Source organism: Falco punctatus, assembly GCF_963210335.1.
Source record: "Falco punctatus genome assembly, chromosome: 10".
NCBI lineage: Eukaryota > Metazoa > Chordata > Aves > Falconiformes > Falconidae > Falco > Falco punctatus.
In genome coordinates, this window is record NC_137590.1 from 35,210,105 (window position 1) to 35,236,448 (window position 26,344).

Sequence of the window (26,344 nt, forward strand, 5' to 3'; positions counted from 1 at the left end):
GTCTGTCAGTGGTAGTAAAAATATCCAACCTGGTGTAGAAGACTTGTGTTGAGACTGAGAGTGGAAGGCCCACAAATGTTCAGCTTTTCTAGTGGTTTTCACAACCAAGGCCTTTGTAACTTGCTCCCCATCAGCAGACTCTTTGCGGGCTCTCTGCAGGTGTAGGTGGTCACAAATTTGGCACTTGCTCCTCCAGCCTTGAGGCACAGCAAAGGCCGCGGACACCAGGCAGGTAAGGTAGTGCAGTTAGAAACCACGGGCAGTTGTCAGCAAGTTCTGCAGGTCACAAGGAACAAAGTCAGCCACTGCTGACATGAGAACGAGCCTCGGATCACTATTTCCTCGAGGTTATTTGAAGGAAGCCTGGCACTGGTGTCTCATAATGCCTGCAGCCATGAATGCCCATGAAATTAAGGTTTTGAGTGGTAGTGGTGATGGTGAAAATACATTTTAGTGAGGCTGCTGTCATGCTGCCCCATGCGCAGCAGGGGACAGGGTTCCACGCGGTTCAGCCTGCCCTGCTGTCAGTCTTCAGTGTGTTAAGTGTTGGAGCTGGGTGGTTGTGATTTGGTTTGGCTGAAGGCTAGTGGTCGTACTTGAGTGCCGGTGAAAAACGAGGAGCAAAGGTGGTGGTGTGTGGGTTTGGGGGAGATATTTGTGTTGTGGTTTTTTCAGAAATGGCTGGTGACTATGGATGTTAAGAATTAAAATTTGGCTATAGACCTGGTCTGTCTGCAAAAGTTCTCTTGAACAATTGGTCCTTTTATGGCCTTTCATGTAGCTAATCAAGACACTGATCGCAAACACTTTTTTTTGGGGAAAAAAAGAAAACACAGCCATCATGAGCAGCTGGGCAGTTGGCAAAATGCTAACGGCCTACCTTCTGTTGTGTCCCTTGGATGCCGTATGTCTATTTATTTATTAGTCCTGTTACATTACCATAGTGGCCACCAGCATGGTTAAAAAATCTGATGTGCTGAACTGCAGGGAGCCTCGGCAAGGAGCGGGGAGGAGCTTCTGTTGGACTTTTTCCAGTTCTTGTGGTGTATCTGTCCCCTGAAAACATTGCGTGCCCTCACCGAAAGAGACACTGCGCTACTCCAGGTCACTTTGGTTTGGTTCAAGCTGCGCTAAAATGTGCGTTACAAGCGTGGGGAGGCGGGGGTGAGGGGAAGTGTCTGTTCAGTGGTGACTTTGTTAAGCTTATGACTGTTCACACTTTGTATTAAATGTCAGCTCAGTAGTGAAGTCATGAGCAGAAAAGTGAACAAATTAGGGACAAATACTTGATTTTTTTTTTTTTTTTTTTGTGAATGATGGTTAACTTACCAAAGTGATGTATCCTGTCGAGCAGACAAAGTAATTTCTGCAGTAAACAGTGTTATTGTTTAAGTACAGTATTTTCAGGCATTGACATGTGAAAATAACTGAATAGCGAAACAGGTAGCATATGTTCATTCTTGACCTACACTCCAGTATGTAACTTTTATGGTGATTGTCTTATTTGTATAAAACAAAGTTCTGTCAAATTAAGTGGAGAATTTTCATATAGAAGACTATATATTAGACTATATTCATCAGAAGAACGTATTAAGATTAAATAAATGATTAGAACAGTAATCAAACTGTCCTTTTATTGTCTGGGGGCATGGAAGTGTAAAGAATACTTGCATGGGGAATACTTGCAACTTGTTATGGAACAACACTTGATGTGTAACAGTAAATTCCTCACTGGGAACTCCTGCTGGGTTGTGTTCAGCTGAGCCCTCCCTTGCCTGCAGCACTCTGCTGCCCCGGGGAGTTCCTTAGTGGCTTTTTTGTTGGTGTGTTTGGTCACATGGTACAAATATGCTGCTGTAAAAAAAAAAAAAAAAAGGGGGGGGGGGGGGGGGGGGGAACACCAAACCAACAACAAAACACCAAACCCACAACTTGCTGTGAAATGTTTCTTCCTGTAGTGTTTAACAACAGTGAGTATATTAACAGTACATGCTGCAGTGAACTGGTGTAACGGCGGGGTGTGGCTGAGACTGAAGCACACACCAGCATTACCCGCAGGCAGGACTTGTGTAAAAAAGAAAAAAAAAAAAAAGATGTTGCTGTAAAGGAAGTATCAGACTGCTAAATAACCTCCCGCAAGCTTTAAATGTATGCGTCATGTTCTTAGTACTTCTCTAAAACTTGCTAAAAGAAATAAATACCTGGGCACTGTGAGCTTTTGTGCGTTCATACAACCTCCTGAAATGACCGGCCATTAACATAGTGAAGAACTGGCCTGCTGGCCGCGAGGGCAGATCCTTGGGAGCGAGCAGCCCCTGTGCCCACGGCCACGCTGGCCCTTTGGTGGCTTGCAGAGAAAATGCCCTGCAAATCTCTGCCTTGCCCAAGAGCTGCTGCCTGTCCATGCTAACCTGCTTCTGGGACTGTCCTGGCACAGCGAGGGTGCGTGGAGGAAGGCTTTGGGCTCTGTAGCACCTGCCTTTCTCACAGCAGCTGCTGTGGTGCTGAGCTCAGGTGCTGTGCCCGAGCTCAGGAGAGGGAACGGGCCACCTCGGCCGCTTCTCTGTGATGCGATGGGTGATTCCACAGGTCCTGGACTTACCCCAAACCTGGGTTCACCTGGTGCGCGTGAGCCTGTAACACATAGTAAAACCTTGTAAACAGTTGTTGAAGGTGCAGAAACTCTGTTTAGTCACTCTTCGTTCTCACTGGTTCTTCCATGCTTGGTCTCCATGTCCGGGTAGGGCATTCTCCTTGTCGCCAGGGGGCGAGGGGGCTCGCTGCTGGAGGCTGGATCTTTTTAGTGTGCTAGTTAGGGCAGTTCACACATAGTTCAAGTAATTTTCTGATTAGTCTCATTAACCATTTGGTTCTACTTCAGCTTATCTCCTTACCTCTTGGCTTGACCTACTTATGGTGTCTATTCTCTCTCCCAAGGCCATGGTTTGTTAACTGTTCCTAAGGATTAACTGTTATCTCTGTTTTTGAAATTCTCTTGTTTTTTCATTGTAGATACTTATTTTTCTTTTCTACAGTAAATTCTGTCGCTGGTTCAACTGTAGTAAAAATCAACAGACAGTTTTCGATTGAAATAATTGGTCAAATAATGAGAAGTTAACACATTCAGTTCCTTCTGCTTTATTTGAAAGTCAGATTTCTGTTACCACACAGTATAGGTGCCAGTTTTTAGCCTCTGGTTAAATATCACCCCGAGCAAGGCGAGACCCCTCTGAGCTGGTCTTCCCTCCCACCCTGCCCAGTGGTGGGTGGTTTTGGGGTTGATTTTCCCCTCCCCTGCACCCCCACCCTTCCTGATAAGGAATAATTTACCCTTAAGTTCATCGCCGCTGCTCGGGAAGCCTCACCGCAGCACTATCCTGCGTAATCAGAGAACTCCCAGCAGTGAGCTGCCACTGTGGAAGTGTTAAATTGTGATCAGTGGTTTAAGGGTTGGGTTTTTTTTTTTAAAAAAAAAAGTAGCTGAGGCCATCTGGAGCTCTGACTAGTGTGTGCAACTGTCAAAGTCACAAACACAGCTGCTAAATACAATTATTTCTGTAACAAGCCTTTTTCTGGGGTTATCTGGGTCCTGGCACGGGAGCTGGAATTCCTTCTTCAGCAGCTGGAGTGGCCTGCAGCAGCCGCAGGCGGTGCTGACCAGCATCTTCTCAGTGTCCCACCTGTTGGGAAGAGAGGGAGGCTCAGGAGGCTGTATATGGCACTCCAGGCTCACAGCTTTTCGAGTATTAGGACGTTTATTTTTGTCTTCTGGTGGAAGTTTACAGGAAGGAGTGCAACTACTAAGAGCTTAATGGTTCTGTCAACTAGAGAACCACAGACAGTGCAGGAAGGGATTATTTTAAGTCCTCACGATGACGGCGGTGGGAGTTCAGGCGCACTGAGCTGCTGCCCACCTCTCAGAGTGAATGTTCAAAGGGCTTGTAGCTGTTAGGCCTCAGACCTGGCTGGAAACTTTTACAACTTTTTTCCCAAATGATTTTGAGTTCTGTAAGGCCACTGCAGGGAGTTAGTTTTCACTGAGGCCTTGATTCCCCGGGTAGTTTGCTGCTGAGCAAGCAGGAGTGCACAGGCTGGCAGCCCACCTGGGCCTACACCATCCCTGAGTTACGCTGTTGGGAAAACAAACAACTGAACTAACATCGTGTATTTAGGTGAGAGAAATTTCTTACTTTGTCATCTTGGCTATTTGAAAACAAGTATCTGTACTCTAACTGCCCTTTAAAAAAAACAACAACAAAACCAACCAAAAGAAAACCAAAACCAGCAAAGGCCCAAAAACCTGCAGCATAATGTGTCTGGTTTTGTTTTTTTTTTTTAAACTGAGACAACATTTCTTGTTTAAATTCTAAATCCCAACATACTAAAGATGTTATTAGCAGTGGTTCGAGTTAGCTGGCTTATACTGCAACGTTCTGTTGCAGGGTGGCTGCCAACCACATATTTCTGCCTGCACCAGAAAGCAGCGGTCGTTAATGGATCACTACCTTGTTTGGCCACCTGCGGAAAAAGAAACCAGTTCAGTTCCCTGCAGTCTGTCAGCTCCCCCTTACTTTGTGGAAGATGGGCACGATCCTTCACACCGGCTTAAAGTGACGTTTGTAGAACAGCCTCTGTAAGTTATTTTTTCTTCATATTTGTGTTCTTCACAACGCTCTGTCAAATGTAAAAAGAAAAAAAAATAGAGCAGAAATTTATCTTAAAGTCTTCTCAAGTGACCTTTGCTGGATGCCAAAATCCTCCATACTCTGTTTCATGGAAAACTGTTCCTGTTGCATGAGACAGTAAGTCACAAGTAACAGCATGAGTGGGTTTTAAACTAGGCACTGAAGATACCTGAGAGGGCTGCCCTGCAGGGCAGCTAAGAAAAGGCAAGTCACAGGAATTAGGAATGGGCAAAAAAATTCCTGTTAAGGAATATAGCGCACCCCCCGTCCAGCAGGAAAAAAACCTTCTAATCCACTGATGAGAACACAAAGATGCAAATAAAACAACCAGCTGGCTGATTCTGCTGGAGTTATTTCTGGTTCACAGACTTTGTAATAGTTTTGTGGGTTTTTTTTTTAAAAACGCTAAATATACTCTTTAAGGACTGACTCGGGCAGCCAGCAGATCACAACTGAAATGCCTGACTCAAGTCTTGCTGAGTGGATAGAAAGGCGAGAGCTACGTCGTGGGTAATGATTCTGTGTCTTGCATTTTCTCCTGACTTGAAGCAAGACACTAAGCGCTTCATGAGGCAAAGCGCTGGCTGAAAGCACAGGTTTTCCTACGAGTTTAAAGACCGTGTTTGAAGTTTATGTTAAGGAGAACAAAGATGTTGAATACTATGAAGGCAATTTATGTACTCTCGTGCTGCTCCCGTACAATGCTCTTCTGAGCACATTTGGGTTCCCTGCTTGAAGACAGGTTATGGATGTAAACCTGAACACTGTTACGGGGAAGGCTCAGTTAATACTGTAGTAGGAATTTGGGAACTTGCCGTTGGAAAACACGGCAATGCCTGGACCCCAGACCAAGGTGCTATACCAGTATCTTAGAAATTAGGAGCTAGGCTAGTATTTAACTTCTCTTTCTGGACTGAAAGTTCAACAATGTAGCTGAAAGGGAGAGCGTAACTCTTTTCTGGGTCCTCAAACAGTGGTTAAAACAAATAAACACAGCAAGTAAAACATAACCACGCAGGAAATCTACCTTCAGTTCAGAGATTCACAGTGCACATCTCATTCTGGTTTATTCTTAGAAGGGTTAATCCATATTATAGGGAGCATTGAAGAAAACCTGTCTGCCTCCTGGTTTCCAAGTAGGGCTAGCAACTAGGTCTCTGCCACCTATAGAGAACACAGTTAACAATGTATAGATGTCTCCTGTGTGTCCGCATCAGTGTTCCTGACTCCTATACTGATCATCCTTAGGATGCTTCCATTTAAAACCAGTAAGGAGGATGTTGCTTTGTGTGCCTCCCTTTACGTGACATTCTACAGAAAATGGAGGATGCGGCGTTCCTTTAGCCAGAACATACTAGGTAGTAACACCAGGAGCCAAAAAACATCAGTGTGTCCTGAAAACAGAGAAAAGGCTTGCTGCAGAGGGGAAACTGAACAATGCTCTAGTGTGCAGAAAGTCTAAGAGACCTAACAGGGCAACAGCAGGGTAAGTTAAGATACCTTTTATTTGGTATCTTGCTCTCTTACAATATTGAGCTGGGATTTTAAGATTAAAAACCAAACGATTCTGTGACTTTCCTCATATGCATCCTGTCAGCCTCCTTAACTCATGCTTTTTCATGTTTACACCAGTATGTAGCAGGGACCCAGTTACGAAATGAAGGAATTCAGACAAATACTTTACAAAAAATAACTGCAGAAAGGACAAGGAGATGGAGACAGTGCATACAAATAGTATCATGGACAAAGAATATGCAATGTGAGAATTCATACACTCACGCAAGAAAAGATGTGCTAAAAACAAGGGAAATGATACAGATATACTTTACCTTGTGGCACTATAAATGGTCCAACAGAAGATGAAGTTGTTGAAAGTCCAGAGGTGGAAAAAGAAGATGATGTGGTGCGAGTAGTGGTTAACGTTGCTCGCAATGAAGTCGTTTCAGCTGATTCCATAGAAACAGTAGTAATAACACCGGGAGCAAGAGTAGTTGTAATTAAAGCAGTGGGGATCAACACCGGAGTGGACTTGGCAGAGACAGTGGTAGGAGGTACTGATGAAGGTATTTCACCATATGGAATAAATGTTGTGTTTGGTGAGGAAAAATATGGAGTACTCTCAGCAGATCTAAATGTGGAAGTAGTGAGGGGCACAGAGGTACGTGTGGGCCTGCTGCTTGGGGCTGCAGTGGAGGACACTGTGGAAGTGGTGGAGGACACTGTGGAAGTGGTGGCAGATGGCAGCCGGGTGCTGGGCGCGCTGCTGGGGGCTGGCGCAGAGCTGGGACTTGGAGACATCCCGGTCAGAGGGGCTTCTGTGGAGCTGGTGGGGGTGGCCCCTCTGGAGGCAGAGGTCCTGGAGGTGCTGCTGGCAGGGGTGGTGGCTGTGGTCTTCTGCGTGGTGACAGGCGGCATAATGTGTGGCATAGTGGGCTTTGTGTGGGTGAAGGCTGCCGGGAGGGAAGCACAGGTCATCTGAGGGTGAGGGCAAGAGGTGAAGGCAAGGAGGTGGGCAGATGCGCCCTGCAGGGAACATGGACACTGAGTCTTGATGGGCAAGAGGGAGCAGTGGGATGGCGGTTCCTGCCCGCAGAATCCCCATCCAGATTCTCCCCCTAGAAGAAGGAGCTAGGGACAGTGTCTAACGGGTTCCTTCATCAAGCCGGCGCCCTCTGCCTCTCCCTGGAAAAGGAGCGCTCCCAGATATGGATGTCCCCCCCCCAGGGCAGGCACAGCGCACCCTCTGCTCCCTCCCAGACTGGCAGCCCGGCCCCGTGGGACAGGCCTGTGCTCCAGGGCCATCCCAAAGTGCCACTTCCAAAGTAAGTGGGAACAGAGAGCAAGTACTAAGACAACAGCCTGAGCAGCGTGTGCGTCTAGGAAGGAAGAATGGAAGACAGCTAGTGTGAGAGGTGGGAAGAGCAGGTGACAGCAGCAGGAAGCGCAGGAATGGAGCCTTACCGGGGTGTGAGGAGCTCAGCCATGTTGAGGACACAGTTGAGGACACAGTCGAGGAGGGGGAAGATTCAGGCGATGGCAGCGGGCTGGTTTTGGCCGTGGAGGGTGCGGAGGACTGCAGTGGAGGCAACTCTGTTGGAGCTCTGGTCGTCAGGGAAAAGGGCCTGGGCCTCAGGGTCGTAGGCGTAGGCTGGTGGCTGGTGGCTGGGGCTGCGGTGGAGGACACTGTGGAAGTGGTGGAGGACACTGTGGAAGTGGTGGAGGACACTGTGGAAGTGGTGGAGGACACTGTGGAAGTGGTGGAGGACACTGTGGAAGTGGTGGCAGATGGCTGCCAGGTGCTGGGTGCGCTGCTGGGGGCTGGCGCAGAGCTGGGACTTGGAGACATCCCGGTCAGAGGGGCTTCTGTGGAGCTGGTGGGGGTGGCCCCTCTGGAGGCAGAGGTCCTGGAGGTGCTGCTGGCAGGGGTGGTGGCGGTGGTCTTCTGCGTGGTGACAGGCGGCATAATGTGTGGCATAGTGGGCTTTGTGTGGGTGAAGGCTGCCGGGAGGGAAGCACAGGTCATCTGAGGGTGAGGGCAAGAGGTGAAGGCAAGGAGGTGGGCAGATGCGCCCTGCAGGGCCTCGACCAAGAAACGCAGCCCTGTGGCGCACTGAGTCTTGCAGGGCAAGAAGGAAAATTTGGCTTCTGTCTTCTTCCTTAAGCCTCCTTATCCCCCTTAGTGCCAGCACAGCCCAACATGTGCCAGTCAGCGGTGGGCTGACCCTGGCTGGATGCCAAGCACCCACCCAGCCACTCGCTTCCTGCCCCCTCAGCACAAACAGAGAGAGTCAGAGATGCAAAAGCACAAAACCCACAGAACACCCAGGTATGGACAAATTAAAGGGAAACCACACCAAACCCCACCCAGGAGACGGAAAGGCAGCCACTCGCCACCTCCCAGTGGTGGCCAATGGCCAGCCAGTCCCTGAGCAATGGCTACTTGGGAAAAACTGCCCCCACCCCATTTTCCTGCTCAGCATGGCTCTCTGTGGGGTGGCGCGTCTCCTTGGTCACTCCCTTTGCGTCAGCCATCCTGGCTAGGTCCAAACCAACCTCTTGCCCACTCCTTGGCTGGCAGGAGGAGGAAGAGAGCAGGCCTGGACACTGCTAGCAACCCTCAGCAAAAGCTAAAGCGCTTGTGCGCTACCCACACTGGCTTGGACACACAGCTGGAACACAGCACCAGAAAACCTGCTGGGAAAACACTTGGCTCCATCCCACTTCAGAGCCAGGACACAGGCCCAGGCCTGCACCAGGTCTTAGGCTGGCCAAGGGCAGCGCAAAGGGAGGGCCGAGTACCAAAACAAATGCAAAAGCTGAGAATGGTTCTCGGAAGGAATAATGGAGATGGATGGAAGGAGAAGTAAAGAGCTGGGAAGAACAGGCAGGAGCGGCAGGAAGGGAGGCAGGGAGCCTTACCGGTGTGTGAGGAGCTCAGCCATGTTGAGGACACAGTCAAGGACACAGTCGAGGAGGGGGAAGATTCAGGCGACGGCAGCGGGCTGGTTTTGACCGTGGAGGGTGCGGAGGACTGCAGTGGAGGCAACTCTGTTGGAGCTCTGGTCGTCAGGGAAAAGGGCCTGGGCCTCAGGGTCGTAGGCGTAGGCTGGGGGCTGGGGGCTGGGGCTGCAGTGGAGGACACTGTGGAAGTGGTGGAGGACACTGTGGAAGTGGTGGCAGATGGCAGCCGGGTGCTGGGCGCGCTGCTGGGGGCTGGTGCAGAGCTGGGACTTGGAGACATCCCGGTCAGAGGGGCTTCTGTGGAGCTGGTGGGGGTGGCCCCTCTGGAGGCAGAGGTCCTGGAGGTGCTGCTGGCAGGGGTGGTGGCGGTGGTCTTCTGCGTGGTGACAGGCGGCATAACGTGTGGCATAGTGGGCTTTGTGTGGGTGAAGGCTGCCGGGAGGGAAGCACAGGTCATCTGAGGGTGAGGGCAAGAGGTGAAGGCAAGGAGGTGGGCAGATGCGCCCTGCAGGGAACATGGACACTGAGTCTTGATGGGCAAGAGGGAGCAGTGGGATGGCGGTTCCTGCCCGCAGGATCCCCATCCAGATTCTCCCCCTAGAAGAAGGAGCTAGGGACAGTGTCTAACGGGTTCCTTCATCAAGCCGGCGCCCTCTGCCTCTCCCTGGAAAAGGAGCGCTCCCAGATATGGATGTCCCCCCCCCAGGGCAGGCACAGCGCACCCTCTGCTCCCTCCCAGACTGGCAGCCCGGCCCCGTGGGACAGGCCTGTGCTCCAGGGCCATCCCAAAGTGCCACTTCCAAAGTAAGTGGGAACAGAGAGCAAGTACTAAGACAACAGCCTGAGCAGCGTGTGCGTCTAGGAAGGAAGAATGGAAGACAGCTAGTGTGAGAGGTGGGAAGAGCAGGTGACAGCAGCAGGAAGCGCAGGAATGGAGCCTTACCGGGGTGTGAGGAGCTCAGCCATGTTGAGGACACAGTTGAGGACACAGTCGAGGAGGGGGAAGATTCAGGCGATGGCAGCGGGCTGGTTTTGGCCGTGGAGGGTGCGGAGGACTGCAGTGGAGGCAACTCTGTTGGAGCTCTGGTCGTCAGGGAAAAGGGCCTGGGCCTCAGGGTCGTAGGCGTAGGCTGGTGGCTGGTGGCTGGGGCTGCGGTGGAGGACACTGTGGAAGTGGTGGAGGACACTGTGGAAGTGGTGGAGGACACTGTGGAAGTGGTGGAGGACACTGTGGAAGTGGTGGAGGACACTGTGGAAGTGGTGGCAGATGGCTGCCAGGTGCTGGGTGCGCTGCTGGGGGCTGGCGCAGAGCTGGGACTTGGAGACATCCCGGTCAGAGGGGCTTCTGTGGAGCTGGTGGGGGTGGCCCCTCTGGAGGCAGAGGTCCTGGAGGTGCTGCTGGCAGGGGTGGTGGCTGTGGTCTTCTGCGTGGTGACAGGCGGCATAATGTGTGGCATAGTGGGCTTTGTGTGGGTGAAGGCTGCCGGGAGGGAAGCACAGGTCATCTGAGGGTGAGGGCAAGAGGTGAAGGCAAGGAGGTGGGCAGATGCGCCCTGCAGGGAACATGGACACTGAGTCTTGATGGGCAAGAGGGAGCAGTGGGATGGCGGTTCCTGCCCGCAGGATCCCCATCCAGATTCTCCCCCTAGAAGAAGGAGCTAGGGACAGTGTCTAACGGGTTCCTTCATCAAGCCGGCGCCCTCTGCCTCTCCCTGGAAAAGGAGCGCTCCCAGATATGGATGTCCCCCCCCCAGGGCAGGCACAGCGCACCCTCTGCTCCCTCCCAGACTGGCAGCCCGGCCCCGTGGGACAGGCCTGTGCTCCAGGGCCATCCCAAAGTGCCACTTCCAAAGTAAGTGGGAACAGAGAGCAAGTACTAAGACAACAGCCTGAGCAGCGTGTGCGTCTAGGAAGGAAGAATGGAAGAAACTGAGTGTGAGAGATGGGAACAGCAAGCAGAGCAGTGCGAAGGGAGGCAGGGAGCCTTACCAGGGTGTGAGGAGCTCAGCCATGTTGAGGACACAGTTGAGGACACAGTCGAGGAGGGGGAAGATTCAGGCGACGGCAGCGGGCTGGTTTTGGCCGTGGAGGGTGCGGAGGACTGCAGTGGAGGCAACTCTGTTGGAGCTCTGGTCGTCAGGGAAAAGGGCCTGGGCCTCAGGGTCGTAGGCGTAGGCTGGTGGCTGGTGGCTGGGGCTGCGGTGGAGGACACTGTGGAAGTGGTGGAGGACACTGTGGAAGTGGTGGAGGACACTGTGGAAGTGGTGGAGGACACTGTGGAAGTGGTGGCAGATGGCAGCCGGGTGCTGGGCGCGCTGCTGGGGGCTGGTGCAGAGCTGGGACTTGGAGACATCCCGGTCAGAGGGGCTTCTGTGGAGCTGGTGGGGGTGGCCCCTCTGGAGACAGAGGTCCTGGAGGTGCTGCTTGCAGGGGTGGTGGCGGCGGTGGTCTTCTGCGTGGTGACAGGTGGCATAATGTGTGGCATAGTGGGCTTTGTGTGGGTGAAGGCTGCCGGGAGGGAAGCACAGGTCAATTAAGGATGACTGGGTAAGATGCGAAGGTGTGTAATGTGGGCATTTCTGGGGTAAACTCTTCGTGCTATGATACGGACAAGGAAGACAAAACCAGGTCCCAGTAATTGTTGCTGTTTCAAATATGAATGTATTGGTCCACGTCCCCCAGTATATCCCATCCCGTTCTGCAGCTTCTGGGAATTGCAGGGTGGTGATCATTTTGACATTGGTCTTCTCGCAGTTTGTTTCTGTCCTTTTTTGTGGAGCTCTTGAGAAGGGAAGGGCTATCACTACTTTCATGTGCAATCCCACTGGTTTACAGATAGTCTACAATTTGCCTGATGCAGACTGCGCTGTAAAGGATCCAAAGGGGAGTCGAGGCTAATGAAGGGAGACATGCATTGGCCATGGATGACTCACAGCTCTGTCCTGACCAGAGCACTCACCTGTTACTACTTTACTAGCTGGAGTCTTAGCTCTGGTTGGCTCCCTTGCTACAAAGAAAGGGAGGAGAGAAAAGAATGGTTGAGTCTTGGGAAGGATTCTAGGCAAAGCATGTTGTGGCATCTCCTCAAAGCAGGCTGTCCTGTTCAACACCAAGGCAACCCAAGTATGTGGAGCCCGATGGGTCTAAGTGGGAGAACTTAGCCTGGAGCTGAGCGTACACCTTCTTGCCCACCCTCCCTGGTGACTTTTACTCCCAGGGTCTGCATTGGCCAAGGAGGTGGTATTTGTTGACCCACACTTGTCATGGGTGTGCCTGGGCCCGGCCATCCTTTGGGTGGAGACATGCCTTGTTTACTGTCTTTTACCCAAAACTGTCTTTAGATCGGAACTGGAGATGTGTTTCTACTTTCACTGCCTTTTGTTCCCCGCACTGTGCATTCTCACGCACCACTGTAAGGGGAGGGAGCGTGTATTAGCTTGTCTCTGCTTGTCAGTTGTAGGGCAGGAACTCATGGATGTCTGTACCCTGACAAAGGCCTGTGCCCCAGAGCCAAACCCCTGCGGTGGCAAGGGAGGAGGACGCAGTCAGGGTCATGTGCAGGCCAGTCCCAGGACCCCTGGGTCCCAGGACTCCCTTAGCAGGACTAGTGGAAATTGAGAGTGAGTACCAAAACTGAAGCCTGTGAAGGTTGTGCTGCTTAGAAGAGAACAGTGGGAGCTTGAAGGAGTGTGGAGAGGAGCAGGAGGGAGCCTTACCAGGATATGATGGTCTCAGCTGTGTTGAGGACACAGTTGAGGAGGGAGAAGAAGGAGATGACGCTGAGGTGGCAGGTAAAGAGCTGGGGCTTGGAAACATCCTTGTCAGTGGGGCTTCTGGGCTGCTGGCAAGGCTGACCTCTCTTGGGACAGAGGTGCTGCTGGCAGATATGGCAGAGGTGGTCTTCTGTGTGATGAGATGCTGGACAATGTGTGGCTTTGTTGACCTTCTGTGGGTGACAACTAGGGAGAGAAAAGTACAGGTTGATTGAGGGTAGTAGGGCAAGAGGGGAAGGCAAAGGAGGTGGGAAATTTCTTGGTGGAAACCCCAGGGAATGGGTGGGGGTAAGAAAGTCAGGACCAGACCCCACTGAGTCTTACTGGGCAAGCGGGAAAAATGGGCCAGTGGCTTCCCCCCCCCCAAAAAAAAAATATGGGGCCCTGTGACTATTCAGCAACCCCTGCCTCTTCCTGGAGCTCCCGAGGGAAGAAAAGCCTCTCTGTATGTGCATGTCTTCCCTCCAAGGTGTTCCAGACTGGGCAAGAACATCATCTGGAAAAGCTGGGCTAAGTAAAGCAGTCTTAGGCCAAGGGTACCACCTAGCTCCCTCTTACTCACCTACAGGGACCTGGTGGTACAGAGTGGTCGCTTGGGTTCCCTTACTTTCTGTAAAGTAAGGAAGAACGGATATTAGTAATGGTTGGGAGCTGGTAAAGTTCCTAATTAAAGTGAGTTGTGGTACTTCCTCGGAGGAGGCTGTAATTGCTGGCACAAGACAACCCAGATGTGTGCACCCCAACAGTATTTTGTGGGAAACACATAGACTGGGAGTGTATGCCTGCGCCCCCACTACAGCAGACTGCTCCCCACACACTGTCCCAGCCTCTGGTGTCAGTTGTGAACCTAGCAATTCATGTTGCCACAACCTCAGAGGACTGTCCTTTTTGGCATATGGAGTACCTGACATCCCACAGTGTAATTTCCTTTTTTTAATATTTACTTTTGGGAGAATTTGTTACAAGGGCTAGTGGGAACATACATCCTGTCACTTGTGAGTTTTCAAGAACTCACTTTGAAGTACAGATGGAGATTTTGCCTGTATTTGAAGGCAGCGTAGAGTATGGCCTTGAAGAGAAATGTTATGTTTAAGATATTTGGATGTCAGATGCTTGCTCCATTGGCAAGACACATACATTTCCATTATTTTTATCACACTTCTTCAGTTAACCATGTCCTTTGCTATCTATTTGCAATGTTAAGACAAATAGTAAGAATGCTTGGGGGTTTTATAAGGAGTATATTGACATGTGTCTTGTGAGTGATGGCTTCACCTGGCAGATACCAAAAAAGTGATATTTACTTCCTGTTGGTAGTTTAGAAAGTGGTATTTACCTACTGTTGTTAGTTTAGGTTTGCTGAAAGTTGTGATCTGAGATGTGGTTTGAGTAGGTATTGAGGTGGTTGTTTCCTTTTTGATAGTGGTCTTGAAGAGTGGTGTGGTGAACCTTACTTGTTCTGTCTCTGTTGAAGCAGCAGTTGAGGAGCCAACAGCCGTAGGCTTTGGTGTAGTGGTCATGGTTCTTTTTGTTGAGGTAGTTATATAGGGGACAGTGATGGTTGTAGTCACGTTTGGTGTGGTAAAAACTGACATTGTATGTTCTTTTGGAGTAAAGGTAAATGATATAATGCGAGTAATCAATTCATTGAATATTTTAAAATAGATAAAATATGAAGAAGCTACCCATATTCCACAGACCCAGTTTTCACCCTTGATCTTTTGAATATTTTCCGTGTAATTGTTTGTATTCATATTCTCTTAAGCTCTCCAAATCTTTCTCTACTCCTACTTGTTTTCTATTGTTTCATATCTTTCTTTGTTCTCTTTTTCTGTATTTTTCCTGTATTAGATTATTTTTTATACAATTTTTCTAAGAAGTCAGCTTTGCTGTCATTTATAGAGTGGTCTGTATGGGCTTTGCCCAAATGACAATTTCATTGGCTATTCTTATGTTCCAAATCTGCCACAGTTTCAGCTTCCTGTAATTTGTACTACAAAGCTAAATAGCATCACACTATAGGACTTGCCTTGTCCCAATGCACAGCTCTTAGGAGTCACAATGAAGCCTTTGAAGTTGTGGTTTGACTCCTGTGGGACTTTTCAGCGCTGCTTTCCCTGACAGCCTGGGTCCAGGATGGCTTATTAGTTGAAGTGCATGTTGGTGGGAAGCTACATGTTATGATTCTCCACAAGCCACAGAACTGGAAAGTAATTTATGTTGGAGAAGTCATTCTCCTGACAGCAGGACTCTGTAATCCTAGACAAAGCTGCTACACTGATACCTGTGTGATTTGGCTTCGGAGCCTGCTTACATTCATCAGAGTTGATAGGTTGGGTCCTCCTTGAATATGACTGCATAACTGAACCAGCTGTGGAAAAGAAGCTGAAGCTGAGCTAATAAAGCCAACTAGAGCTGAGCTGGCTCACTGCTGACAGAACTTCTAACGTGCTTCTCAGATAAGTCACACAAATGATTCTTAGCTGTGCTTTTAACCTAGTGCCTACATCCTTTCTCTTTACATGCACTTTCAACCTATACTTCTGGAAGTTTCTGGTTTACAAACTCCTTTCTAGAAGCCTGCTTTCCCTGTGGCATGGTCTGGAGTCTTATGCCTGGATGTTGAGACAGTTTGCAATGCTTCCCTAGTAGAGTGCTATCTCAGCTATGTATAGAGAGGGTTTACTGTAATTTATTTTAGACGGTAACACTAAAAACCTACCAGTTGTTGACTTTACTATGACAAGGGGTGATGCTGATGAGGTCCTTGGAACTGTGATTTTTGAGGTTATTGTTGGATTTGTAGTCTCAGTTGATACAGCAGCTGCAGAAGAAGAAATATGAGGTACTGTGGGCAGGGTACTTGTGGTAAAGCTTCTTGTTACTTTAGGCTGCACTGTTGCCACTAAAAAAAAAAAAAAGGCAAAATTAAAGAATAAGGAATAGTTCTTGATAATCGATTTATAATATCCTATACAAGTTGAAAATTATTTTTGAAGCAAAACCACTCTCTCTTAAGTAACTGTTAGTAGTAACAACTACTAAACCCCACTATCTTTTAGAAAAAAGCATTTGATAAAAGCTGTCCATCTATTCCTTTGCTATTATATGCAGATATTATATTAAACAGGAAATCTTGCAGAAGCTTTATACATTCTTCTGCATCACTTTAAAGTGAATATGGCATAAATACTTCTGCATAGCAGGAGAGATGGAATTGTATTTTGTTATTCCCACAGCTGACAGTGTAACTTTTTCACAATACCATATTTCTTCAAGGAAATTAATGGAATTTCTAATAAATTCAAGATCAGTATATAGAGATTTCTATCCTGGATCAGGCTGTAGGGGTTGGGTATAGACAGTCATACCATTCCATGAGGACCTTCTAAAATTGTTAAAGTGTTTTATGGCCATCACCACTAAGAAATGTAATGACATTTTTGTGGGATATTGTACATCATATGAACACAGAATGGTTTAGGTTGGAAGGGACCTTTAAATGTCATCTGCTCCAACCCTGCTGCAATGAGCAGGGACATCTTCAACTACATCAGGTTGCTCAGAGCCCCAACCAGCCTGGCCTTGAACGTTTCCAGGGATGGGGCACCTACAGCTTTTCTAGGCAACCTCTGCCAGTGTTTCACCACCCTCATCATAAAAAATTTCTTGTATCTTGTGGATAACTGGCTAGCTGAAAAAAGTCACATAGACGTAGTCCAGCTGGCTGGACAAAAATGCACATCACTCTCAGCTTATCTGAAGTAAAGCAAAAATACACTATCCTTGGCTGTTCTTGTTATACAGTAACAGGAAGACCGCGGTGGGAAAAGAATGTTACAGGTGGGAACAGATAACTACAGAAGAGAAACTAGGGGCGGGCTTGATATTTAGGCAACTAACCAATAATGAGCTTAACTTTTGTAATATGTATGAGCTAATTATAACAAGGCATAAAAGGTGACTGTAAGGCACAATAAACGAAGTCTGCTGATCACTCATATTGAGTGACTGTGTCTTCCCTCCGTCGCGACAGTATCTAGTCTGAATCTGCCCTCTTTTAGTTTAAAACCATTGCCGGTTGTCCTATCACTACTGGCCCTACTAAAAAGTCTGTCCCCACCTTTCCCGTGAGCCCCCTTCAAGTATGGAAGGCGGCTGTCAGGTCTCCCCGGAGCCTTCTCTGCTCCAGGCTGAACAGCCCCAGCTCTCCCAGCTGCCCTCACAGAGCGGGGCTCCAGCCTCTGCCCATCTCTGTGGCCCCTCTGGCCCCGCTCCAACAGGCCCATGTCTCTCCTGTGCTGAGGACCCCAGAGCTGGACGCAGCGCTGCAGGGGGGTCTCCACCAGAGCAGAGAGGAGGGGCAGCATCCCCCCCTCGCCCTGCTGCCCACGCTGCTGGTGACGCAGCCCAGGACACGGGTGGCTTTCTGGGCTGCGAGCGCATGTTGCTGGCTCACGCCCAGTTTCCACCCACCAGCACCCCCAAGTCCCTCTCCGCAGGGCTGCTCTCCATCCTTCACCCAGTATCGATACTGGGGGCTGCCCCGACCCCGGTGCAGGGCCTGGCACTTGGCCTGGCTGAGCCTCAGGAGGTGCAGGTGGGCCCACTGCTGGGGCTTGTCCAGGTCCCTCTGAACGGCATCCCTTCCCTCAGGGTCGTCACTGCGCCACTCAGCTTGGTGTCACCTGCAGACTTGCTGGGGGCACGCTCGGTCTCACCATCCACCAGAGACAAAACAGAAGTCCTTTTTCACTAGCAGAGATATTTCATTACTGATATCTGGAAATGCCTAAGTATACTCTGGAAACACTGTTCTCAGTAATTTTTTTTTTAATTAGGATGTCTAAGAAGTATCTCTGGGATTTTTTTTGGTGATAATTATGATACCAGGTTATTTTTCATCATTACATCTTATGCATGTGAAACTGGTGATGCTACTGTATCGCACAAAATAGGATAGTGCTTACCTTATAAACACATACTTGAAATATATAAGTGTGTAAGTACTAGTTTGGTCAACTATGTGAACTAACCTGTTGAAGGTGAAGATATTTCAGGTGTGGTACTAATGATTTTAGGTCCTGTAATGTAAAAGTAGAACAAGTTAAATTTGTGAATCAAAACATATTAAAATACTTCAAATAAGGCAAATTTCAGATTGGATTCAAAGGACTGTGTTCATTAGTGAGATACTCCTAAAAATGCTTAGTATTAAATATTTTAGTGGTAAACTTCACATCAAAGGACTTAATGATAAACCAATACATCTCATAATAATGAACATGAGTAAATTTTTTGCTACCTTTCTTATGATTTTTATGCTTAAGGACACCTCATTTTTCAGGGACAATGGAAAGATACTAGCCAAGATCCCAGTTACACAAGTTAGAATTTTGTAATATGACAAAAATTGTCCTTGAATTTTTTTGCATCTGCATGAAAATCCAAACTGTGCAGCTGGAGTCTATCCAAAACACTATTTAACAGAAGTAAACCATATGGTAATAAATATAAAGGTAAAATAAGTTTTAAAAAAAGTATCTAAAAAGAGATTTGCTAAGTAGAGTTCATTAGCTAGGTCTCATCCTCTTCTGTATGTTCTCTTCTTTTATGGAAGGTGTTGGACATACCTGAGACTCACAGCTCTGCTGGGACAGCCCCTCACACTGATCAGAATACCAACACACTTTCAGGAAGACCCACATTTTGAAAAGTACTTACATTTAACAATGAACATAACTTCATGCTGCTGACTAAAACCAGCCAGGGTCATCCAGCTTCTGTATTTGAGCATTCCCTACCCTCATCTTTCTTTTAGTTTTTTTTACTAAGATTCTTTTCAATCCTTTACTTACAACCAAAGTTTTACATACTAGCAGTACAGTAATGTGGTTATTTTGAAGGAAACTTCTGTTCCAATGAACATTTATTATAAATTGAGAGGTACCAGGAAAAATACATTCTTTGAGAATAGACAAATGTTTTAGTATAGTTTTCCCATTACTGTAGAGAAAGAGAATGAGTATATAGCTTACCACATGGCATGCATCTGCCCTTCTCATGGTCAAAATATTCATCATGAGAGCAGTTGTAACAGCCTGCAGAAAGGGCAAGATAAGTTTTTTATACATTTCTCAGAAAAAAGCATTTCATTAATTCTATCTATAATCTCCTATCTTGTGTTTCTGTTATTAAAAAATTGCAATTAAATCAATTGCAATTGCAATAATAATAAAAAATTATCAATCGCAACACCATCTATTCAGGTAAGCATTTCCAATGTCACCCTCAGAAGAAGGGTCTGCCTATGTAGTGATTTTTTTGGTTTCTCCAACTATACCCATTTGTCAAAAAAAAATAATCTTCAAACCTCCTCTCTCCAAGTTTTCTTATCGAAGTAAGGCATATTCTTTTGATTTGGCGCAAGTCAGAAAATTTATCGTCAAGACAGGCTGAGCTCAATGTAAAGCTAGGTATAGTACAGGTACTGAATTATTATGTATTTAAAGCAGTAATAGTAAGGTAAAGATCAGCAAATCTTCTTTAAAGTTAGCACCAATTAGAATACCACTATTAACCATTAACTGTGGTAGAAGTGATGTAAAAAACAGCATTGAAAAGTATTATTTTGTAACTGTTTCCCAGTTTACACTAGTACAGCTTATTACCTTCGATGTTGACATATTTGTAGTTTTGATTTGGGCAGTTACAAGGCCTGTAATGCCAGGTGCAGTTGTCATTGCTGTAGCCATAGGAATACGCACCACCACTTCCTGGTTTTTTATGAGAATTATAATATTCACAATAGACAGCTAAAAAAGGTAAGAGGAAGAGAGAAATCAGATATTTTCAATTTAATGGCATGTTATTTTCAAAGGACTAAAGGGAGTACAAAATCAATAAACAGTTTCAATCAACAATTTTGTCACTGAAGTTATTAGCTTCTGATGTAAACTGGAATTTATGCTCCAGTGAAGTCCGTTTCTTTTTTGCAAACGCACTGTGCAGGCACTTCCACAGTTTTTAATACATAATATAGTGAAATGTTGAAAAAAACTATCAAAGATAGCAACTCTAGCATCTAACGTTGATTTATAACGTATTCATTCTCTTTTTTTCCTCCATATACAGTGTTCTGTAACACTGTGATATCTTTTTCCTGTTTTACAGTGTTCCAGCCAACACAGCTGTCTGTTTCCTTGACATCCACGCAGAAGGAATTCCATCATAGCTAAAACAAAACATATTTTTTCACAATTTCATACTCCCTCTGCTGACAAACTGACAGTTCACTATACAGTGGCAGCAAAAGAATCAGTCTGTGTTCTGTGAACACATTATTTTCTCTCATTACTCCACGGTAAGAAGAGATATAATATTTTGGTTAATTTAGCACAAATGAAAACTACAGATTTCAAAACCCAGGTGACTGAAGTTAACTATTTCCCATAGAGGAAAATGCAACTTAGGAGGTGCTTATTAAGCAATGACCTACGTTGCCATGTTAATATACTCACAACAACAATAATAGTATCTTAAACCTTTTTAAAGAGAGCTTAAAGAAACTTACGGCAGAACTCGGGGGTTCTCCAGTCAATGCAGATACCTTTATCTAAGCACGCCATGGCATATACTGCAATGGCATCACACATGCATTCACAGTCCCCTCCAATGTCACAACCACAAGAGTCTCGAACACAGGCCTCATAATAGGGCATACGATTCACCTGCATTGGGAAATGAAGTAATGGATTTTCTAGGATCTTTTTCTACCTGTTTGTTAAGAAGGTGTTTTTCCCTGGGCTAAACATGTGTTCCACTAAGCAAGAGTAACTAGCATTTCCTCTGAACACTTGTCAAAGCAATTACAGTCCCACTTCATACAAACCTTTTTAGCAAGAATGTAGGTGGTCTTCACATCAACAATAGACATACACGTGGCAAAACATCATGGGTTTCTATTGTTGATGTGGAGACACCTATGTATACATATTCTGTATAGCCAGCTAAAAACCCCTAAAACCCTCACACCCATTCAGGACACATGTCTCTTTGTCAGCTCTACACCTGCCATGGATTTGCATGAGCTCTGCAGCATTATCCACATTTCTCATTTGTTTTCACCTTCTGAAAACAGAGATCTACCTTCAGAAGGCCTGGTTCTGATCAACCTTGCAGTATTTTCATTTCCACAAAGTGGGCAACTTAAATCAGATAGGAAGGTTGATGATACCTTTACTCTTGGGCTGATCTGCACCTTCTAAGTAATGTTGACTTACTGATGAGAACCAGGGTTTTCAGGCTTTTCTGAAGTTTGATTTTCTGACAAAGGCAAAATGATTTCAAAAGAGTAACCAGTGCATTGATCGGTATCAGACATCATCAACAGACTGACTAATTTCTGATATTTAAGTCTTCATTCTTTTTTCACTCTGGTATTTTTAACTCATCAGCTGACTTAGCTTTTGTGCTTACAAAAGGGCTGGTGAAGTGCAAATAAGAAAGGAAGAAGGCTAACATAAATAAAAGCCATAAAACATTTTACATGTATTTTACATTCTGGGGAAGAGAAAATTAAGTGTTGGAATGTGAGCACTCTGGAAAAATACAGGTTATGCCTAAAAATAAAAAGAAGGCCAAATAAATTCTTACCTTATTGTGACAGGCAGAAAAGACTTGGCTGTTGATGATGGAACATGTCTTTTCTGCCCATGCTTTACGATAAGGGTTCTTGTTACAGGGGTCCACTACGAAGTATACGTCCCCACACAGAGGATTCTCTTTCCATGAATTGACAAATTCCAATTCACTTGATGCCACATACTTGCTTCGAGTTTCAAAATCATCCTTCATATTGCCATTATAGTTCCCACACAAACCGCATATAGTTTCCTAGATCAAATGAAAGCAGGAATATCAATTCAGCAAGTTACAAGTACTTGCCTTCCCTTTCAATGACGGACAGTCTCCCGTGCTTTAGGAGCTAATGTAAATCTACAAATACTCTCTCATATATTCTTGGTGTCTTGTGCACGAGGTTCTGTTCATCAGTGGATGAATGTGTTTCTCCTCAAAACTATAAACTGTCATAATGCAGAGATCAAACTCAGCCATGCAGTTGTATAAAATACAAGCAGTTAGCTCAACAATTTCCTGAATGCAGTATGGTAATCACTTACAAATCAGCCACTAGTGAAAATCTCTGCTGTTTTGGAGATAATGATGAAAATTAATTGCTAGTAGCATCTCTGAAAAAACTTTGCCATCACAAAGAGTCAAGACAACCACCATCAAATATGCAGTTCATTCTGAGTTGAGGGGCAGTTTTATGAGGAAGTTATTCTGCAATACCTGGGTTTCTCTGGAGATCTTGATGAATAAAGTCATGTGCTTATTCCAGATAAGGGTCATGTTGTATTTTCCTGGGATAATAATATCAAACATCAGGTGAAGGGCATTCTTTTTCACGCTGTATCGTACTCCAGGGTTTTCCCCGGAAATAGTGAAGGTTTCATCACGCAGTATGAATGTCAAATTCTGGAAGAAAATTTATCTGGGTGTTATAACTTGCCAAGTTTCAGTATTTTCCTTACTCTGTGTCACACTGCTGAAGGTCAGATGCTGTGCTACTACAGACTCTCTTGACATCTCCAATTATTTTTGAAAAGTCATGTCAGGTGAAGGCCTCAGTGACTGGGGAAAGGGAAACATCGCACCCATTTTTAAAAAGGGCAGAAAGGGACCGCTGGAACTCTGACCTGTCAGCCTCTGGGCCTGGAAAGATCACGAAACAGATCCTAAAGCTGTGTTAAAGCATACGGAGGACAGAGAGGTGATTCGAGACAACCAGCACAGCTTCATCAAGGGCTAGTCTTGCCTGACCAGCCTAGTGGCCTCTCTGTGGCGGAGTGACTACATCAGCGGACAAGGGAGGAGCTGCAGATGTCACCTGTCTGGATTCTGTAAGGCCTTGGGCACAGTCCCCCACACAACCTTCTCTCTAAACTGGAGAGATACAGCTTTCATGGGTGGACTGCTTGGTGGGTAAGAAATTGGCTGGATGATCGCATCTAGAAGGTAGTGGTCAACAGCTCAAAATCCAGATGGAGATCAGTGACCAGTGGTGTCCCTCAGGGGTCCATACTGGGACCAGTACTGTTAGATATCTTCACCAGTGACACGGACAGTGGGACCGAGCGCACCCCCAGCAAGTCTGCAGGTGACACCAAGCTGAGTGGCGCAGTGACGACCCTGAGGGAAGGGATGCCGTTCAGAGGGACCTGGACAAGCCCCAGCAGTGGGCCCTCCTGCACCTCCTGAGGCTCAGCCAGGCCAAGTGCCAGGCCCTGCACCGGGGTCGGGGCAGCCCCCAGTATCGATACTGGGTGAAGGATGGAGAGCAGCCCTGCGGAGAGGGACTTGGGGGTGCTGGTGGGTGGAAACTGGGCATGAGCCAGCAACATGCGCTCGCAGCCCAGAAAGCCACCCGTGTCCTGGGCTGCGTCACCAGCAGCGTGGGCAGCAGGGCGAGGGGGGATGCTGCCCCTCCTCTCCGCTCTGGTGAGACCCCCCTGCAGCGCTGCGTCCAGCTCTGGGGTCCTCAGCACAGGAGAGACATGGGCCTGTTGGAGCAGGGCCAGAGGGCCCACAGAGATGGGCAGAGGCTGGAGCCCCGCTCTGTGAGGGCAGCTGGGAGAGCTGGGGCTGGTCAGCCTGGAGCAGAGAAGGCTCCGGGGAGACCTGACAGCCGCCTTCCAGCACCTAAAGGGGCCGACAGGAAAGCTGGAGAGGGGCTTTTTACAAGGGCAGGTAGTGACAGGACAAGGGGTAATGGTTTTAAACTAGAAGAGGGCAGACTGAGACTAGATATAAGAAATTTTTTATGATGAGGGTGGTGAAACACTGGCAGAGGTTGCCTAGAAAAGCTGTAGGTGCCCCATCCCTGGAAACGTTCAAGGCCAGGCTGGTTGAGGCTCTGAGCAACCTGATGTAGTTGAAGATGTCCCTGCTCATTCCAGCAGGGTTGGAACAGATGACCTTTAAAGGTCCCTTCCAACACAAACATTTATATGATTCTACTCTATCCTATGGTTCTATTTTATAGGCTTTTTTACCCCCTTGGGATTATTTTCTATGCATACACAAATCCTGAACAGGAAAAAAAATATCTGAGATTGTTCCACTCTCATTGTTAGGTGTACTATCACTCAGCATTTGGTGGAAATAATATCATCATCTACATGCAGCCAGCAGAGTAGAAGTATGTTTTCATGTGTTCCTATCAATAATCAAAAAGTTACAGAGAAAACAGTTATCTTGAGCTCTTTTATTATCTCCCATGCTCACATGTACTCTTACAACTTTACTCCTGCCATGCTGCAGTGTTTCAGTGTCTAGATAATCAATGGAAAGATCTGTCTGGAGCGTGCATTTATGAAGCTGGATCCTAAGCAAACAGACCTGCTGAAACTGCCAGTATTTATTCAGAAATGTGGCAAATGCGTACTGCTTGTAGTGACTGTTCCTTGGGATAAAGTCTCATCTGTCTATACTATTCTATCTGTCAGACAATGAAAGACTCTAAGATGATCTGATACTACTGGGCATTACTGTCCCATGAAACTGAGAACAGTAACACGCAGTTCTGGAAGCTGTCACACAGCAGTGGAAATGAGGATAAATGCTCACTGCTGTAGTTTCATGGATATATCAGGTAATATCTGGATATATTTTGAATGGTAGATATTACCTGGACTTAGAGAAATTTGGAGACACTTGGCTCATTGTCCATGATGAGAATCCCCCAGTTTCACACTACTGTTTTCATGAGTTGGTGGGGTGGGGTGGCAGGGGGGCGGAAATCAGTATTTTTAACTGAGCAATTCACTGCTGAGTCAGTAAAGTTAAAAATTTTATAGTTTCTATGTAGGCAAGAAGTTTGGGGACTGAAACATTGAGATGAGAATTGGAAAAAAAAAAAAAAAAAAAAAAGGTTGCAATTCCTACTAAAACTGAGGCTCTAGATTTAGCACATAATTTCACTTACAAGACATCACTTCAAAGACACAGCTAAAGCTTCCAAAAGGGAAGCAAACATGAGCTTAAAATAGCTATTCAGCTGGATAACAGCAGAATTAAGATCTTACCCCAAGGTTAATGCTGATGGATCTGGAGCATGTAACCCCTGATCTCCCACAGATGACATTCTCCGTAACAATTTTGAAAGAGGAAGCAGGTCTATTAACACTGCAGCCATCCTAAAAAAAAAACAAATTAAACCAAAAAAAGCACAAAACCACAACAGACTGTGTCTGGACTCTTCCAGCTTAAAACATAAAAGCATAAGTAAAGAAAACTTAAAATGTCATGATTCTGATTCTGCCTGTTTTGGGAGATGATGACCTCTGATTTGGTAGTCAAACTGACATCAATTCCCTAAAAGATACAGTTGGCTGGTACAAAATACATAGCTATCAATGATTATTTCAACATGTTACTAAATCTAAAATTGGTTGTAATTGCATGAAAAAGCTGTGCTTTGAGAAGTAAAGCCTTTTCATCTTAAGTACTGAAATAAGTAGAAAATACAAAAACACATTAAGTGTTTATAAAATTCAAAGTGGTTATAGAGATATCCTAGGATATTTTCATTAGCCATTTAAAGCTCTTTCTTGGTGCTAAGATATTACCAAAATAAGCAGTAAGAGGCAGATTACCATAGCTAATATGTATTCACAGTTGCCATCAAACACGAAGCGCTGTCCGTCAAAAGTGGTGATGTGGCCTTCTCCGTACAGATTACACGTTGAGGAACACTTTGATTTTTGAACACATTTCCATTTGCCTTTTGTGCAAGTGCTGGGAGTGAGAAAAGAAACCATATTCAGATTTCAAAGAAATCCCACCTCGACCTGCTTCCCTCTATATACAACGCACATTTATAGATAAGATGTTAATTTAACTGACTTGTGTACACTGTGACCAAGTCACAATTAATATAAGAACCATAACTACAAGTTATGGACTGCCTAGAAAATTAATTCATGATAAAGAAGAAATCTTAAGTCATTTTTGCTTTCCTTTTTTTTTTTTTTCACAGAAGAAAGAACATAAAGCTCATTTATTTTTGCTCTTGATGAGAACAGATGTCACTGTTCTGTGTACTTTGGGTAGTGGTTTTTTAATACTAGATTAGTAACTGCAATGGGAATAAAGTACTTTGAGAATTCTGCTAAAGAGTTGGAAACAATTTTTTGGGGAGTTTGCTTTTATCTACAAAAAAGAAGGAAGATTGTGCCCTCGTTATTTAGGTGGAGCTGTTAATCCTTGACCTTATGTAGTTTATACAGTTACAGGCCCTACTGTATGCCCTTCTTCCTGGATAAGCACATGGCAGATATTATACCTGAAGTCAGTACCGTG

At 46.4% G+C, this 26,344-nt stretch overlaps 1 protein-coding gene and 1 long non-coding RNA gene across 3 annotated transcripts; both read right to left on the reverse strand.

Annotated features, from left to right (window-relative positions):
• Positions 1–435: 435 nt before the first annotated feature.
• On the reverse strand, positions 436–12,962 carry LOC308070908 (uncharacterized protein; the record flags this gene model as incomplete). Of its 2 annotated transcripts, XM_080405627.1 has the most annotated exons (4): positions 436–7,135; positions 7,647–9,578; positions 10,090–10,626; positions 12,863–12,962. In XM_080405627.1, the coding sequence occupies 3 exons, from the start codon at positions 12,960–12,962 to the stop codon at positions 8,908–8,910; spliced, it is 1,308 nt and encodes a 435-aa protein (XP_080261753.1). In that variant the 3' UTR covers positions 436–7,135; positions 7,647–8,907. The 2 variants fall into 2 exon arrangements, with proteins under 2 accessions (XP_080261753.1, XP_080261754.1); XM_080405628.1 differs by lacking the exon at positions 12,863–12,962 and having other exon boundaries at positions 10,090–10,182.
• On the reverse strand, positions 436–26,344 carry LOC308070917. The gene is made up of 2 exons (XR_013930924.1): positions 24,269–26,344; positions 436–4,631 (listed from the first exon to the last, which is right to left on the reverse strand). It is a non-coding gene; the product is annotated as an uncharacterized lncRNA (long non-coding RNA).